The sequence below is a fragment of the Micrasema longulum genome, unplaced genomic scaffold (genome assembly GCF_059751315.1).
Source record: "Micrasema longulum isolate JH-2025_06_02 unplaced genomic scaffold, ASM5975131v1 h1tg002185l, whole genome shotgun sequence".
Taxonomy (NCBI): Eukaryota; Metazoa; Arthropoda; class Insecta; order Trichoptera; family Brachycentridae; genus Micrasema; species Micrasema longulum.
The window spans coordinates 522,288-541,253 of NW_028279350.1; the positions used below are offsets into that span (position 1 = coordinate 522,288).

The window sequence follows — 18,966 nt, forward strand, 5'->3', positions numbered from 1 at the left end:
TAATAACGTTTTTTAAGAAAAATCTAAATATATATGACACATCAGCATTGCTTCAAAGAGTGAAATGAAAAAAAAAACTAAAAAAAGAAAACCCAGTTTTAAGATGTGTTATTTTAGTTTTTAGACTGCCCTGGCAATTCAGCATTTTTGAGTTATGAGTCTATTTTATCGGATGTGCAACATGTTATCAGACAGGTACAGTGCAATTGAATGTTTATGAATTATTTATTTATGAACGCCCAAAATTTACTAACATTTTTTTGTTTATTTTCAAAAGTTTTGAATTGATTAGGTGATTTGCGAATTCAGAGAAATTATTATTAATTGAAGACACCTAATATGTTCTTTAACACGAATATCAAAATTTGATGTTCTTCCAACGTAAACAAGGAAAGGAGGCGAATGTGTGGTAAAACTATGTACGATAGATGCACAAATGTTGAGATCCGTACCTTATGTAAGGCTAAGACAAGCATTATCAACAAAATCAAGAAAGGAGCTCTGCGCTAGTTTGGACATGTAGAACGAATGGACAGCGAAAGAACAGCTAAGAATATTTACAATGCGAATGTTCAAGACCGAGAAAGATATGGCATGACCAAATCCAACAAATACTTGAAGATGGACATGTCAAAAGAAGATGTATGAATGTAGAAGAAGCGAGATCTGTATGCAAAGATAGAGTGATGTGGCGTTCTATCCTCTCTGCCTACCCTTACGGTGAAACGGCGTGATGGTTTTTTGTTGTTATTGTAAATAAATATAATGTTCACTGATTAAACTTTTTTAGTTTATTTACGCCTAGACAAAATAATAACAGTTCTGAATTAAATAAATGAAAATAGGTATATTGATTAATTTATTCTTCAATTTGGTTACTGGTTATTGGACACATAGGATGAAATAAATTTAAAATCAAATATTAAAATACCTACACTGCAATTGGTGTAATGGTATATTGTCCAATGCACCATTAAGTATGGATATGGTAAAGAAGAAGAGCGAAAAAATTGAGATTAGTATTTTTATTACATAAATACTTTCTTTCTGTCTGTATATTATTCTTAACCGAATTAAAATTATTTACGAAGAGTATTTTAAAATCACATGGAAACTCTCAATCACATGGAGCCGAGAGTGCCGTTAGGTATAGCAGGCATTGCTTTAAACAGTACAAAGACTGTTTGGAGATCGTAGATTATACAGTAAAAGCCAAATATCGACTATACAACACCTGCATAACATCTTTTCTCCTTTACGGATGCGAATATTGGCACCTAGCTAGGGCCCAAAACAGCAAAATATTGAGTTTTCTAAACTAGGTGTTTAAGAATAATTTCAGGCGAGCAGAAGTTCAACTTAGTGAGAAATGAAGAAATAAGAGAACAGACACAGAAATTTTCATTGAAAACCTTCATCAATCGAGGCGATACAGATACCTTCTGAGAGCATTAACTACGCTTGCCTACTTTACAAGTCATCTGGTTCATCAAGGACATCCACTGCTGATTGTTCATGGACAGTTCATCGCAGGACTACGGAACACAAATCTGACTTGAGAGGATGCACAGTAGCTGGCACCGGCCTGAAGACTGTTTGAAGACAACTCGCTCCAACTAGGAAGCTACATGGCTTATTTTGCCTTCCAAAAATTTACTTATTTATTTAATGGCAAATTTACTGAAGAAATAATAGAAAATTTAATTTATGAGCAGGCACATTCCTAAGGACAGCTGCCATGCGATCATTCTTCGCAAAATAGAATTAAGATTATATCGAGGCTTTACTGGTAGAATGCATTAAGTCATTAAAACAAGTTCCGAGATAATTGCATTTAAGGCTTTTTTATTCTTTCAACGCATTATTTCTCCCACAATTTTTTTTTTTAAGCTTTAAAGATTAATCTTTATTCTAGACATCGCATAAAATTTGAAATCAACATTTTGCACTAATATTAACAAATATTTTAAATATATAAAGACTGTTGACTTAATGCATTCTGTTAGTATAGACAAACAAACAAACAAAAAAACCATCACGCCATTTCCCCGTAGGGGTAGGCAGAGAGGATAAAATGCCATATCACTCTGCCTTAGCATACAGATCTCGCTTCCTTTACATTCATACATCTTCTCATGCACGCACGCCGATTATTCCTACTCTTGACATGTCCATCTCCAAGTATTTGATGGACTTGATCATGCCATGTCTTTCTCGGTCTTCCTCTTTATATGCACCCATTAACATTCGCATCGTAGATCCTTTTAGCCATTCTTTCGCTGTCCATTCGCTCTACATGTCCAAATCAACGCAACACCCCTCTCTTGATTCTGTCGATAATACATGTCTCAGCCTTACACAGTTCACGGATTTCGACATTCGTGCACCTATCATTCATCGTTTTACCACACATTCGCTTGAGGGACCGCATTTCGACAGCATTCAACCTATTTTCATCATAATTTTTCCAATTCCATACTTTGCTCCCGTACATTAGAGTTGGCACTAGAACTCCATTGGGAACTGCTAGTTTTGCCTCCTGCGATAAACGTTTGTTTGCCAAAGTAGATTTCAGTGCACCGTTCACCCTGTTCCCGGCACTCACCCTCCTTTCAATATCCTTCAATGTCAGTATAGCCATAATATATTATTACATATATTATAGAGACGTGTTGTGTTGTGGCTAGTGTCGAGCATTCCAAGTCAGGAGGTATTTACCACTAGAAGAATATGGTTAACAATATTGAAATATTTGTACGTAATAAGAATGCAAACATATATTTTTTTTAAAGTATATATTGTATTATTAAGATGATATAACATTACATCATTAAATATTTCTAGCATAGAGATTGTCTTTGAAATTTAAACAAATTTATATCCTTTGGTATTATATTATATTACATAATTAATATTACATAATATCACAATCATATGATAAAAACAGACATAATTTGGTAATGTAATAAATATCGTAATATATGTTTTACGTTTTGACTCATTAGTTTCTTTGTAGACGTCGCTCAGAATGCAACTCCGGATTTGAATTCAACTATGAACTAGCGAAAATTGGATCTCTCGGATTAAAGAACGCCGTGGTGGACATTTGACCGAAATTATCTTTAAAACATAAAATATTATTTAACACGACATAAAAACATCAGTTTTATGTGAAATCAAATTTGCTTTCTTTTTTAAGTTTAAAATTCATTAATTCAATTACTCTTATTAAATGACCCTACGACTTATCTACTCTGTTTTGTCAATCAATGTTTCCGCGTGTACAATAAGATTTTAGAGAAATTAACAAATTGCTTTTTTTTAAAAATAATTATCTTACATTTGTGTTATGGTTATATTTTTTGCGATCTGGCAACATTACGCGGCGACTTCAAGTATGCGCGCGGCGAAAGTGGGGCAGAGTGAGGGGATTTTTGGACACAGTTCGATGTATTCAAATATGATTCTACGCTCCTTCTGAACTATTCTTAACTCTATGGTGGCAGGTTTATTGCCAAATGGCAATTTCATCCAACCATCCAATAAAAGTTTCAATACGTATGTGAAAAAAAACAAAATAAAATAAAATAGGTAGTATATTTATATAGCAATGTGTATATAAATTAATTAATTTGTTACTATTCTTCAATAGGATAGAGGTAATAAAAGGATAAAAAGAAATTTGCATTTTAGCTTTTAATAAAGGTTCTCCATCTCTGTTGTAAATCTATTAAATATTTACAAAGTTAAGGATGCACGACTTCTTTCCAGAAGTGCAACAAGCAAATACATTTCACAAGCGTCTGTTAACTATTTAACTATTTATAAATAATACTTTGAAATAATTATAGTATCCGGCATTAAATAAAATACATCGGGCTTAAGAAAAAATCTGCCGGCCTAATTGGCTAACTTCGGCTTTGTAGATTGTAAAGATAGGAGAGTGGTTAGTATATTAGGAGGTAAAAGCAACTTGTAACAACGTATTAAAGCATGTAAAAAAATAAATCCTAATATATAATATTAAAACCTTTTATTTGAATAGATTGGTCAGTCTTCCCACCTCTTTTTTCTACCACTGTTTAAGTTGAGTTTAATACGAGTTTAAAAAAAATCATAAGTGTATACATTCATATATGTATTGTATTAAAATATTATCAAGTTTCATAATACAATTTTTTATTGAATGTTCTGACAGCGGGACTCGGCAGTATAAACATATATTATAAATTAAGTGAAGAACATTTAAATACTTACTGTAGTTTTGTTTACTAAGAATTGACATGTTTTCATTTCTCTTAGTAATATTAAATCCTTATTATAAAATTCAGTTACACATATTTTAAATACTGTATGTACTGCATGTATTTAGTATCAGTCTTTTCCAAAAGGCTTAAAAAATATTTCATGAATTCCAAATCTTAATATCAAGAGTATTTGATTGTAAAGTAGCCCAAAATATAAATGAAATGAGGATATAAGATAAATTAATAAGAACTATAACTGGTGTCAGATTCATTTCATTAATATTTTAACAGAAGCGGAGAACTCTTTTAACACTCGTCATTCTGCCCATTTTAGAACATTAAGAATCCTTCCATTTGTTGATTTCTGTGAAGTAAAAGAAATAATTAGTATGAATTATTTCACCTACTAGGCAATGTCTGAGAATACCCTTCGATTCGTATACTTCTATTTAAAATCTTATTATCAATGGCCAAATCAATGTAGACGTGTACAGCATTTAAGATTCTGGGAGAGAGACAGGTATGATTGATAAAATTAAGAAAGGGTCACTGAGATGGTTTGGTCAGGTATATGGCGAGAACGAAAGGCAACGTAGGACATAGATGACCAATATCTTAAGTCTGGTCATGTCAAAAGCAGGCATAACCGAAAGGCATGTATTACAAGATGTATGAATGTGCTAGGAATGTATGTCGGGAAAGACTTGTGTGGCGGTCCATCCTCTCTCCCTATCCCTATGGAGAAATGGCGTGATGGTGGTAGTAGTGGGGAGTTTATAGAGATTGATAGATGCTTCAACAAATAAGAACTTTTTTAAGAGAACATGGAAGCATTTACAGGGCTTATGATCCGTCATAGGCTGCTTAAAGTGATCACTTGCTGATAAAACCGAATAAATATATTTTTTTAAAATCTAAATCAATCGGTAAAGTCAGACACCAAAATGAATATTTTTTTATTAAATCTACTTATGTGGAAATAAATTATATAAATTAAATGCTGTTATATGCTACTTTGTGACAGAAAACAATAAAACTCAATTATTATGAATTTAAAAAAGTAAATAACCATAAATGCGAGTCAAAGGATACAATTTTTTCAAATTTAAAATTAAAACAAATTCCAAAAAATTTTGTTGTATTGATGTTTTCAAATACATACAAGCATAGAATTAAGAATAGTCCAGAAACCGCATACGAGCATCAACTACTTATAAATGAGTAGTTTTACGTTTGGACCTATTAGTTTCTTTGTAGACGTCGCTCAGTACGCAACTCTTGATTTGAATTAAACTATGCCGTGTTGTGTCCTTTTAAAGTGTAGAAATACTGCTAGGATCTTAAAGAAACAGGATGGGATCACATTTCATATGTAATTAGCAAATGAATGTGTAAGTAGCAAATACATTACTTAAAAATTGAATTATTTTTCCATCTGTCAGATTGTCAAAGAAATCAAAATGAACATTTCGTTAGTGATGCCAGGGTAGTAATTTTTTTTACCCTACTTTGCTCATCTAATGAGAAAACTAATAAAAATTGGACCTCGGATTAAACAACTCTGTGGTGGATATTTGACCACCTTTATTATTTATCTACTCTGCTGTGTCAATCAATATTTCCACGTGCACAATAAAATTTTTAAGAAATTAACAGATTGCTTTTTTTTTTACCTTACATTTGTGTTATGATTATATTTTTTCCCATCGTGCGACATTACGAATGCGCGCGGCGAAAGTGGAGCATAGTGGGGGGATTTTTGGACAAAGTACGATGTATTCAAATATGATTCTATGCTCCTTCTGGACTATTCTTAATTCTATGCATACAAGATTACAAATTCAGAACCGTCAAATTCTGAATCTGAATTTTAAGTTTACAATTTAGTCATTTTAATTACAATAATATTTAATTACATTGCAGTAGTAGAAATAAGACATGTATAAGATTGCATCTGTTTTTTTCCCTATATCACATCTTCCAAATTTTATCAAAAGCTAATGTCTACTAAAGCTAAATGTTATACATACATATTTTGTACATTTACACAAGTACCTAGTCAATAATAATACAATATGGTGTTATTAAGTCCATATAAAATATGGCATTTTCTTAATTTTGTAATTTAGTAACCCAAGTTGTTAGCTCAATCTATACATTTAGGAAAATAATTTTTCCTAACTATGAATACGAAAAAAAAACCTTTGGAAAACAGTTTGAGGGGACTCAAAGAGCAAAGATTTTTGATAAAGTTTTCGTAAAGTCTAAATTAAAATCTTTTCAATAAAATATACTAGAAGTTAGTTAACTCAATTGCAAATTTATGATTACACTACAATATTTTTTTAATCTTCAAGAACAGTTATAGAAAAAAGAGCCAATAATAACATATATATGATTTTGAGTAAGCAAACATAAACTAGACTAATAATACATAATATGTCTTTTGAATATTTCAAGCATTAACTTTATGGTCAAACATTTTGATAAATGTTAGTAAATATTTTTATATAACCTTTAACCAACAGCGGTCTCGACAGGACACTTATTACACTAACTTTGAAAAATAATATCCCAGTAATAATAATAATATTTGGCTGATTTATACAGCACCATTTTTGTAAAAAATCACCTCAAGGGCGCTTTACAATTGTATATTTAAACTTACATTCTAACTAAACTTAAGTGATACATTATATTTCCAGATTTAAAATTGAGGGTATGATAGTTTAAAGAAGTGGGATTTTAGTTGGGATCTGAACTGACTGGGACTGTCGATGATTCGTAAGTTTGAAGGCAATTGGTTCCAGGCAGAGGGGCCGGCGGCGGCAAAAGCACGATCTCCAAATCTAGTGTTTGGGGAGCGCCGGATTTCAATAAGTTTTCCTCTTCCTGAATCAAATGCTGACCTAAGAGTAGATTTTCTTTGATATGTATTTTCCCTAATACAAAGGTCCGATAGGTATTTTGAAGCCATTTCATGAAGGGATTTGAATACTGTCCAGCACAGCTTGTATTTTATTCTCTCTGGGCTTTTTAACCAGTGCAAATTTCGAAGATGTTGCGAGATGTGAGAATATTTTTTTACTCCCGTAATAAGCTTCGCTGCTGCATTGAAAACAGATTGAAGTTTATTAGTTTGATATTTTGGGATATTTGCGTATATTCCATTACAGTAATCTAGACGCGAAACGACATAAGCATTTACAAGAGCTTTAGTTGCATCTATAGGAATATTTCTCCGCACGGATTTGATCTGTCGGAGATGGAAGAAACCAGCACTTACAATAACAGTCAAATAACTTTTCAATATAGTCCACTATACGACGTTCCATTGTAATGGTCACCTTATGCCTAGTAAATTCAAACTCCTCCCTTCCTTTTTTTCCCCTTATTTTTATTTTATTTTATTTGGAAAACCAACAGTTCTACATACATATTTATGGTAAACAGATACAGTGTATAAACTCAGAACCAATAACAGATTTCCACAAAGCATACAAAGTTAGTAAATAAAATATAATACAAATTGAAATGCGATCTCTCAGGCGAATGTGTGGTAAAACTGTGTACGATAGATGCACAAATGTTGAGATCCGTACATTATGTAAGGCTGAGACAAGCATTATCGACAAAATCAAGAAAGGAGCTCTGCGCTGGTTTGGACATGTAGAACGAATGGACAGCGAAAGAACAGCTAAGAATATTTACAATGTGAATGTTGATGGATGCAGAAATAGAGGAAGACCGAGAAAGACGTGGCATGACCAAATCCAACAAATACTTGAAGATGGACATGTCAAAAGTCGGAATAATTGGCGTGCGTGCATGAGAAGATGTATGAATGTAGAAATTGCGAGATCTGTATGCAAAGATAGAGTGATGTGGGCAACGGCGTGATGGTTTGTTTGTTGTTTATATAAATACATATAAGTCTATACATACACGTAAACATTTTATTTTCATGTATATATGTATTTTTTAATAATAAAAAAAAATACACTTTTTAAAAAAAAAACAGTAAGTTATTGTAAATTGGGCGGGATTAGAACAAGGACGCATGAAGAGAGGATAAGGAGGGGAAGGGAGATATATTTATCATTATAATGTCTACTAAGTTACATAATGCATTTTTAGTGGCATTTTCCCAACTATTTCTCCCACAAGCTTAAAGATAAACAACAAAAAAATCAGTGCATGTTGGTGTCGACTTCTAATAACAAGAATCACATCAGCATGCCTGTTTTATATTTTCCTGCAACTATTAGGGTGAAGGTTTATAGTGGATTTTACATGTTAGGGTGATTAGTGTCCTGACGAAACCTAGTAGGTAGACATAGAAAAGTCGGTAAGTGGTCATACACAAATATTTACTAACATTTATTGAATAATTTATCTTCGACTAAAGCAAATTAATGTTAATTAACCCTTTGCACTCAAAAGGCTTTTGCTTTGTGCATACCGCCAACTCGAGGCATTTTTTAAGTATTTACATTTTTTTAAAACATAATTAAGTTTATAAAAATATACATTTTAAAAATAAAAATGTTTTTGTTAAAATAGGTATGCAAGGAATAGAGTGGCCTTGAAAATTGATTACTCAAAGTTTTTCATGGTATTCTTATTCTTAGTGGTGGGGGTCAGCGCTACGCAAGCTACTGACGTCACTGCGGCCTGTGAAGATCTATTGTGACGGGTCCCCGTGAATAGTTCTCGCCCTCCAAGCCCAGGTCTATAAAGATATTTTACAAAATATTTTCCAACGTTAAATACAGATTTACTTTCGCAAGTTTCGAAATACACCTGTGTTGCTTTTTTTCCACCTGAATTTTTCCATTTACCTTTCATCATCGACTACTTTATTTTTAAAGATGTATTTTCAGAATCAAAAATCTCTAAAACATTGAAATGTGACAGCAATATTCCAGCGCAGTAAGCATTGAAGTATGATGTTTCTCCGCGCAGTTAGCTCATGCAGTAATAATATATCAGAAGAGTACACGCGTCGCTCTTGGGACTCGTTTATCTCTGACCAAAATACTCTCAGGTATCTCACTTCTCAAAACATCCTTATCTGCAGAACTAGCATATCATTTAGCCTTACGTACAACTTTATATGGGTACAGAATAATTCCACCACACATTGATTATATCCTCCGTGTAGGTTGAACACCGTGGAAGAACCATTTGTCGAAATGTTCGGGAGGAAGAAAAAACCCTTTAAATTTTGTAAAAAAAATAAAGAAAAATAAATTTAAATGCATTTTACTTTGTGTTGTTGATTTATATTAGATTTATTATTTTACTATCGTATGCATCTATACGAAGTTAATTGTGGCAGATACATATGGCTTATTCGCTGTAAGTTTCATCCGCTGCATTGGGTTTTGAAATACATGCGATGTTGCTTTGCTTCTTTAATAGGGAGCATTCATTCGCGGTACTAAATTTAATCAAAAGCAAGCAGTCTAGTGGTAAATTTCGAAATTCAAATGTACCCATCAACGCGGCTTGTCCCATTCAACTGAAAACGCCAAAAATACAAATTTTCATTTTTTTGGCTCTCATTGAACTTAGATGGACGAAATATTATATTTATATGCAAAACCAACTTGATAATAAAACTTTTTTTAAATAATTTTTCGTAACTTAGGCTACACTTTGTAATATTAATTTTCATTTTAATACTTCTGCATTAATTTGGAATCTGAATGACTTATTACTCGTTTCTTGACCAAGTTCCGTAACTTATTATTATTTCAATGCACTTAAATGATACTCGCTTAAATAATATTGAAAACTTGAAAACCAAATATATTAAAAATATTGAATAAGACTTTATTTTCTTGCCGCCATAGCGACGGCACTCGAGTAATACGGCAGACCATGCATTCAAGTGGAAAGGGTTAATCCACGCATAACTTACAGTAATGCAAAAACATAATTCACCTTTAGGGAATTTCAAAATCTTACTTATCAGTTTATAGCATTTACCTAAATCACATTATTATCAGATTCGGAAAAAAATGGCAAGACTACATTAGTACAGACTTATTATAACAAAGTACATATGTTTTTAAATGCAGTATAAGTACTCCCACATAATTGGCACAATGCTAATTATTTATAGTTGGTATAAATTGGAAGCCATTTTGCTTACAGAATAACAAACATAAATTTATTTATTTACACCTTTTATCAAAAATACAGTTTTACGTTCACTTTGCCCAGCTAACAAGGGTACATACCCCGTTCCAAACTAGGCAATTCCATTCTAATATATAAATGAAGAGCGAGAAATGGCTAACATTTTGTCAAAATTACATTTTTAAGAAACATGAAGAGACAAATCTTATATGAAACATGGCATAAGATTTTACTTCTTTTTTCACATCCTGCAGGTGTAATTGTTCAATTTTTCAAAACAATTCTTACTGGGAATATTTTAACCCAGACAAGTATAATTCAATCATCATAAATACATATTTGAAATATTTGATCATTGATACAAACGACATGAGTTATTACAATATGTGCTGTTAAGGAAAGGATAGCTAAGTGTATTATTTTACAAGTTAAAAGCAAACAAGTCATTAGATAAAAAAAGTAGCGAATTCTGTTGACTATTTCCTCGAATAATGTTGCTTTTTATTTAAAAAGTTATGTCAATTGCTAGATAAAAATAATGCCACTGTTTTCAATTATTTTGTGCATTTTCCAGGATGGTTATAAAAATTTCTGCGCAAGTTTCATCAATCTCGTTCTCTTTTCCCGTTGTCCGGATGTTCATTCGTCAACAAGATGGATATTCAAATTTGACAACTGTAAAAAAATAAACTCAACATTAAAACATATCATACAACATTCATATGAATAGCCAAAATATCAATCCAGCACCATTTTTACATCTACACACAAATCTATATTATGTATATTGATGTTGAGTGTTTCTTTAAGTGTAATACAACATTGAAAGAAAAGTAGCAAATATTTGTCTCAACTCTTTTTTATTGTTATTATTTCCCATATAATGGGTGTTTTGTTTATGTGTATATAGGCTTCCAATGCTTCAAGAGTTGTTGCTTTGTTTTTATGGACCATGGACTTAACATAGCTTCATAGGAAATAATCCAATGGCATCAAATCGCAGGATCATGGAGGCTAATTAATAGGACCATTTCTGGAAATGATGTTGTCGCCAAACTTGTCGCGCAGTAAATTCATGGTTTTACAAAGGGCCCTATACGTTTGGAGAATTGAACTTTGATTTTTAAACTAAATTTACACACTTTGCAAGTGTTGATCGAGAGCAAGATGTTCCATTATTAATTTGAGTATTGTTACTGAGCACAAACGTAAAAAAAAAACTGCCACTATTAGATTGACAAGAGAAGGTATTACTAATCAAAAGTTCCATCATGACAAAAAAACACCTGATATAAATATTGTTGTGCGAAAATGTCTGTTTCTGGCAGCAGTGGGATTTGAGAGTTACGAGTGTTTAGTTTTTACTACATTAATTTTTATCAATCAGACAGAGTGTACTCTCTTCTTACCCCCACAGAGAAAAGGCGTAATGGTTGGTTTTTATAAAAAATAATTGGCTTCAATTACATCGTATTGTTTAACACAGTCAATGCCAACCATTTTCCAGGAATTAAAGAGAGTCGTATGTCAACATTCAAACTTTATTATATAAATTTGCACTTTAAATAAATATTATGTAGGATCATAGTGAATTATGTAATATATTGTTTTACATAAAACAATATTACGTGGTCAGCTACAATGTTTACAGTCGGTTCTAAGTAAGTAGAGAAACATCACATGGTTAACAATGAGACAAACATTCCTACAGTAGCTTCTACCAATGACGGACAACCGACAAACGAATACCACCAATGAGATGTGTTACGACAAACTAAATATTGGTGTGAACATGTACATGTACATGAACAGAACTAACCAACACGCAAATGGGTGAGAAAGACGCGTCGTCAATGATCTTCTTCCCACGATTGCCATAATGCATTCAGCAACCGAGTGTAATAAAATATCTGAAAATTTAAATAAGGCCATTGTCGTAAAAAATAACCTTAAGGCCGCTGCACATAAGAGGGCTCGATTTCAACATGTTTAACAGCTGCAGAGAGCAGCGATGGTTGATATTCTGGCCCTGTATTTACTGTTAAAATTATTTAAATAATTTACAATTAAAAACCTTCTGAATGTAAATTTAATTTACTAAGGGTCCATAAAAAAATAATTTTGAACTACATAAGTTCAAAACTTACCGCATCTTCCTGCTCCATATACGGCAGCCACGCGGCGCTTCTAGAATGTTGTTCTGTAAAATAATAAATTCATTACTTTGGGGCAGTGTTTTTCAACCTTTTTGAATACGCAACCCCTATGACAAAAATCTGGCGACCCCCGGGACCTTAATTTTATTATACTACTCATATGTCCATGTTTAAGACGGCGACATATTTAATTTTCTATCTATTGAGACCGTATTATTATTAATCGAGAAATCGAGTGCGGGTGTATGTAGCGGGCTGTCAGCAGCAAGATATATAAATCTTAGACCACATTTTAAAAATCTAATTTAATTCGTATGACTGACAGGAAGCTGTAAAGGAAAACTTAAAAATTAAAAGTGCCATTTGCCACATCCTACCATGTGAACTAATATTCTCTTCGATGGCAGACATAAAAACTAAAAAGAAAAAAGGCTCAAATAGATCAGAAAATATAAGCTATTTGTGTATCTGTATTATATCTTTAATTCTATTTTAAAATATGATTTATCCTTACCTAAAAATGTTCCATTAGATTGAGGATGATTCAACACCTGGAAAATAAAAAAAATATAAGCCTAAACTTTAACATATTAGTCTAGTTAAAGTGTCTAATGAACATTATAAGATATTATATAGAAGTCTAGGCTCACGACCTGTCATTGGCTGGTTGAAATAAATGTATACAGTATGATTTTGGCACATTATATGGAGGGCTTATGTCAGATATGGTCATTCTTCCTAGTTACTAAATTGCAATTACATGAACAGTAACAAAAGCGGTTTAATTAATTTGTAATTTCCAGTTACAAAAATCCATTTCCATTGCAGTATTTTATATAAATTTAATAATATCAATTCAGATTTGTTATAAAAATAAACAGAAGGAAGAAATGTGAATGTCTAAACATAGGCAGAACAGTGAGTGTTGTAGAGCACAGAAGGTGATCACTGAAATCAGCCAACCACAAGACAAAAGCCCCGTAATTGTGAAGTCTGCCATTCCCGTCCTAAAGAATTTCATTGTTATCATAACATAATGATTCACATTGTAACCAACAAGCAGACTCAGAATCAAATTATTGAATTGTAAACAAAATATTAAAATGAAGGTTCATATTTCAGAGTTGTTGACTATATTTATACTAGATAAGAAACTCACATTGAATGCACCATGTGTGGGTCGGAATTCTCGCAAATCTTTACGAACACTTATGAGTGGATAACGAGGAGCCTAAAATTAAAAACATGTCATAAAAAACACCATAATTATCAGTAAAGAAGCATAGTTTACTTGGTGGTCAGCAGAGCAATAAAGTGAGTTTCGGTGCAAAGGGTTGAGGAGTTTTCAAACTTGGCAACATTTTCAATACTGTAATTTTGTAAATAGAAAATCAATATTAGTTTATGTCTAGAAAAATAAAAACTATTGATCATTTACATAAACCAAAGTGTTTTTAAGGAATTATAGTGCTTTCAGACTTATAGGTACACAGATAGGGTGTGAACCCACAGCGTGCGAGCTGGTGTCTTGAAAGACATCAGACCCTCACAAAAATGGTTTAGTTATAAACCAGGTGTGCCTTTTAGAACCACTACCTTAAATTTTCAAGCCAGGAGATACGTCTTCTACGTATTGCACTCCTCGCATAGGATGTCCAAAGTACTCGTTGCTTTCTTTTCCTAATTGTACTCGGTATTTCTCTTTTTTTTTTTCATGTGTCTAAATACTTTGCGAACCCTCTCTGCCCATGATATAGAACTACATTTGGAATATCCAAGCACCAGTCATTTGAATTTTTAGAGCAATATCATATTGCAATCAGTGGCTGATCTCATTACTGCCTTTGAAATGGTTTTATTTTGTTTAATAACTATAATATTAACATATTATTGAAAAAAATTACAGCTGAATAAAAAAAAATTACAAGTAACAATAAAATTACGCTTACTTGCATGAGGTGGCCCTGAGGTGTGTAGGAGTGTTGGTTGTATAATCCATTCGGAGCTTGGCTGAGTGTGAAGCTGTGTGGGGCGGGTTGTCTATCTACCATGTGGACAGTGGAGTTCCAGTATGGTGGCGGAGGTCGCATCTCTTGGGAGGGATCTACCGGACGGGCGTAAGACTGCCCGGAGTAAGGCACACCCTGATACTGAGGGCCACATGACACGGCTTCTCCCACTACCGCGTACTTACTGTTGAAGGGTTGAGTTTCTACAGTTTGCGAGATTAGTAAATTGCGAGATTGAGAGGCCAAACCATTCTGCAAATGGTTTCCCATTGTCGGTTGTTCTTGAAAACTGTTCGATGTTTCGTAATAGTTGTTAAAACTAATGGGATACGGTTGATTTACATTCTGATGCCCGCTAGACAAGTGTGAATAGTGTGTGGAGATTCGGGTAGTTTCCGTAGATGAATAAAGATGCGTTTGTTGATGCTCTATTCCCAAGGAGTTTGTGACTGAGTTAACATTCTGATGGAAATTCGGCTCATTCCATCTACTCCGAGTCTTAGGTTTCCGGCTGGTACCTTTATTAGTGACTTTTTGTTTTCTCGGCTGTTGTGTATCGGTATGAGGATATGGTGCATTCAGATTCCAATTTAAAGTTCTAGGTAATCCTGAATGAGCTTGTGGATTTGGGTAATCCACTGCAGCACCGGTGGAAGGAGAAGCATGGGGTAAATTAGCATTCTCGTGACTTTGACACGAAGGAACCCAACTGGAGATCTGATCAGATTGCTGAGAAGAAAGCGATCTTTCCTCTCTGTTAGAGTTTAGAGTTGGTCCAATAGTAGTACTAGGGTCTTGGTGAATATTCCGGACACCTTGAGAACCATTTATCGATCTTACCGGGGTAGGATATAAATGGTCTTTCATTTTATGAGTAGGTACTACGGGTCTTTGCGGGATAGACTCTCTGTTAAAGTTTATTTGTCCAATAGCAGTACTAGGGCCCTGGGAAATATTTCCGGCACCTTGAAAACCATTTGTTGATCTTACCTGAGGATGGCAAGAATGGTCTCTTTCTTGAGGAATGGGTACTAAGGGTCTTTGCGGAATAAACTCACTGTTAAAGTTTATTTGACCAATAGTAGTACTAGGGCCCTGGGTAATATTCCTGACACCTTGAAAACCATTTGTTGATTCAACCGAAGGATAGTACGAATGGTCTGTCACTTGAGGAATGGGTACTAAGTATCTTTGAAGAATAGACTCTCCGTTAGAGTTTACTTGTCCAATAGTAGTACTAGGGCCTTGGACAATATTCCTGGCACCTTGAAAACCATTTATCGATCTCTCCGGAGGAGAGTACGAATGGTCTGTCACTTGAGGAATGGGTACTAAGGATCTTTGCGGAATAGACTCTCCGTTAGAGTTTACTTGTCCAATATTAGTACTAGGGCCCTGGGTAATATTCCTGACACCTTGAAAACCATTTATCGATCTCTCCGGAGGAGGGTACGAATGGTCTGTCTTTTTACAAATTGGTACTACGGGTCTGTGCGAGATAGTCCCACTACATTCTTTGGTAAAACTGTTTACATTTTGTCCATTTGGATATGGTGTTTTTGATTGCCTTAAAAAATGATTTTTCTTAGATTTTATTTCTGAAGATTTTTTCTTACTTATTTGTGAGGTTACTGTGATGGGAATATTACAATTTTCCCACTGACCATTCTCAAAAGTTTGAGCGTTGCCCTCGGTAGTTGTAAGTAACTTTAAAGTCGACTGATGTATATTTTTCACTTTTCCAATAGCTTCAGTTTCTAAGCCTCCGTAAATTGGGGTATTTAGAGGTTTATTCTGATTATTTATTGAATTCAAACTTTGATGATTATTTTCCGCACTTCTTGAATCTATTTCAGGAGTTTCATTTACGACATTTCTGCGTGCGGGGATATAAGGGGATGTGATCTGATGGTGAGAATTAATTGGAATGTTAGGAGACATAGCCTGATTTATTTTCTTATTATTGGAGTGAAAAACTACTTCTTCTGAACTGGGTAAATCTGATCCGACAGTGGGAGTATTTTGTTGAGTAATTAACATACTGGCTGTTGATATTTTTCCCTTCTGTATATAACGGAGAGTAGTATTCGGCAAAGTATCACCATTAACGGCAAGGCTTGCTGCTTGGAATTGATGATCATCAAAATCATTCACCTCAGTTAAATTAGGCATACTCCTTCCTAAGCATTGAACAATCTCAGCTTGTGTTGTAGGAACACTGTTTGATGTAACAGTCTCCTGAGCAGTTCTTCTCACGGGTAAAGAATGAAGCGCCGTGTCTTTAGTTGAACAAAGCTCCGAATTATTAGGAAAAGATAAAGGCACAAGATCCGATGACTCGAGCGGTGACACTAGAACACTATTTCTTCTCCGAGGAATGGACTTCTTTATTTCTTTAGATTTCGGGGCCTGTCTGGTTTTGAACGAAGTTCCACTTTGTGCCACGGCAGCAGCACCTTCAGGCTGAGAAAAGATCTTTCGTAATGAAATTGTTTCTTTTCTCTTTTTAGGGGTACTTGCATCCATGTCCACATTTTCTTGTTGCGAGATGTTTCTTACATTAAAAGATTTACCACCTACAGTAAAATATGGCAGAGCTACATTGAGTGAATTAAGATTATCGATTGGGGAATCGTTTGGTTGAATTGTTGGTGCTTTTGAAATCTGATTGGTGTTTTTTCTAAATGTTGACATTGATTTTTCAACATTTGTATCTTCTAATATAGTACACTTTAGGAGTTTTTCAGTGGTAGACAAAGTCGAATCATTCAGAATTATACATTTTTCAGCTTGAGATAATGGAGATTCAGATCGCTCACCTACTTGTATTTTAAAAGTATTCCTTGACAGTATTCCTCGGTGAACTGGTGGGTCGGGCGATTTAAATAAGCTCTCTACTTCAGTAGCTGATTCATTGTAAATGTTAACATTGCAATCTATTTCAGAAAGTGGCAATACTTGGTCAAATTGGGTTATACTTGATGACTTTTCTGAAGAATATGTCTTATGTTTTTGGCACTGTGGATATGAGTTCGAGGCATCTGAAATTTCGTCGCGAAGTGCATAATAATTCTCTTCAAGGACATTCGACATGGAGAGAGAATATATTGGTTTCAATAAGATGCTGCTTTGATCTAGCAGTTCTTCAGTGGATAAAGAATGTTCGAAAATTCTAGTAGTTTCTTCCTCGAGGGAGAATTTTGTATTTGGATAATCCTTTTCTAAAGATCCTAGGTCACTGCATACTTCTGAATAACTTTTAATTGTGTCTTGTACAGATCCATGATCATTAGTCACATTCACAGTACTGTCTTGCACAGATCCTTGATCATAAGTCACTTTCAGAGCACTCTCTTGCACAGATTCTGGATCATTAGTAACTTTCAAAGTGCTGTCTTGTACGGATACACGATCATTAGTCACATTCACAATACTGTCTTGTACAGATCCTTGATCATTAGTCACTTCCACGGTACTGCCTTGAACAGATCCTTGATCATTAGTCACTTTTCGAGTACTGCCTTGAACAGATCCTTGATCATTAGTTACTTTGACAGTGCTGTCTTGAACAGATCCTTGATCATTAGTCACTTTCACAGTACTGCCTTGAACAGATCCTTGATCATTAGTCACTTTTCGAGTACTGCCTTGAACAGATCCTTGATCATTAGTCACTTTTCGAGTACTGCCTTGAACAGATCCTTGATCATTAGTCACTTTCACAGTACTGCCTTGAACAGATCCTTGATCATTAGTCACTTTTTGAGTACTGCCTTGAACAGATCCTTGATCATTAGTCACTTTCACAGTACTGTCTCGAACAGATTCTTGATCATTAGTTATTTTGACAGTACTGCCTTGAACAGATCCTTGATCATTAGTCACTTTTACAGTACTGTCTTGAACAGATCCTTGATTACTAGTTACTTTGACAGTACTGTCTTGAACAGATCCTTGATCATTAGTCACTTCCACGGTACTCTCTCGTTCAGATTCTTGATCATTAGTCACTTTCACAGTACTGCCTTGAACAGATCCTTGATCATTAGTCACTTTTCGAGTACTGCCTTGAACAGATCCTTGATCATTAGTCACTTTCACAGTACTGTCTTGAACAGATCCTTGATCATTAGTTATTTTGACAGTACTGTCTTGAACAGATCCTTGATCATTAGTCACTTTTACAGTACTGTCTTGAACAGATCCTTGATTACTAGTTACTTTGACAGTACTGTCTTGAACAGATCCTTGATCATTAGTCACTTTCACAGTACTGTCTCGCATAGATTCGCTATCATCCAATATGTTGGAATCACTCGTACTCTCTTGTATAAATTTTAGGTCATTAATTACATTTGAATTAATGGATGTGTTTTGTGTGGCACCTTGTGTATTATTATCAGTTAC

General features: G+C 34.0%; 1 protein-coding gene across 1 annotated transcript; it reads right to left on the reverse strand.

Annotated features, from left to right (window-relative positions):
- Window positions 1–3,681: 3,681 nt before the first annotated feature.
- Window positions 3,682–18,843, reverse strand: LOC148272809 (uncharacterized). Its single transcript, XM_088239551.1, has 5 exons — window positions 14,500–18,843; window positions 13,710–13,781; window positions 13,065–13,101; window positions 12,542–12,594; window positions 3,682–11,069 (listed from the first exon to the last, which is right to left on the reverse strand). The coding sequence occupies exons 1-5, from the start codon at window positions 18,841–18,843 to the stop codon at window positions 11,034–11,036; spliced, it is 4,542 nt and encodes a 1,513-aa protein (XP_088095677.1). The 3' UTR covers window positions 3,682–11,033.
- Window positions 18,844–18,966: the final 123 nt, after the last annotated feature.

Excerpts from the sequence above, each read along its gene's own strand:
- LOC148272809 (XM_088239551.1), bottom strand. The coding sequence starts at position 18,843 with ATGCGAGACAGTACTGTGAAAGTGACTAATGATCAAGGATCTGTTCAA. Across the intron at positions 12,595-13,064 it reads ATCTAATGGAACATTTTTAG|AACAACATTCTAGAAGCGCC; the intron begins GTAAGGATAAAT and ends ATTATTTTACAG. Across the intron at positions 11,070-12,541 it reads ATATGGAGCAGGAAGATGCG|TTGTCAAATTTGAATATCCA; the intron begins GTAAGTTTTGAA and ends ATTTTTTTACAG.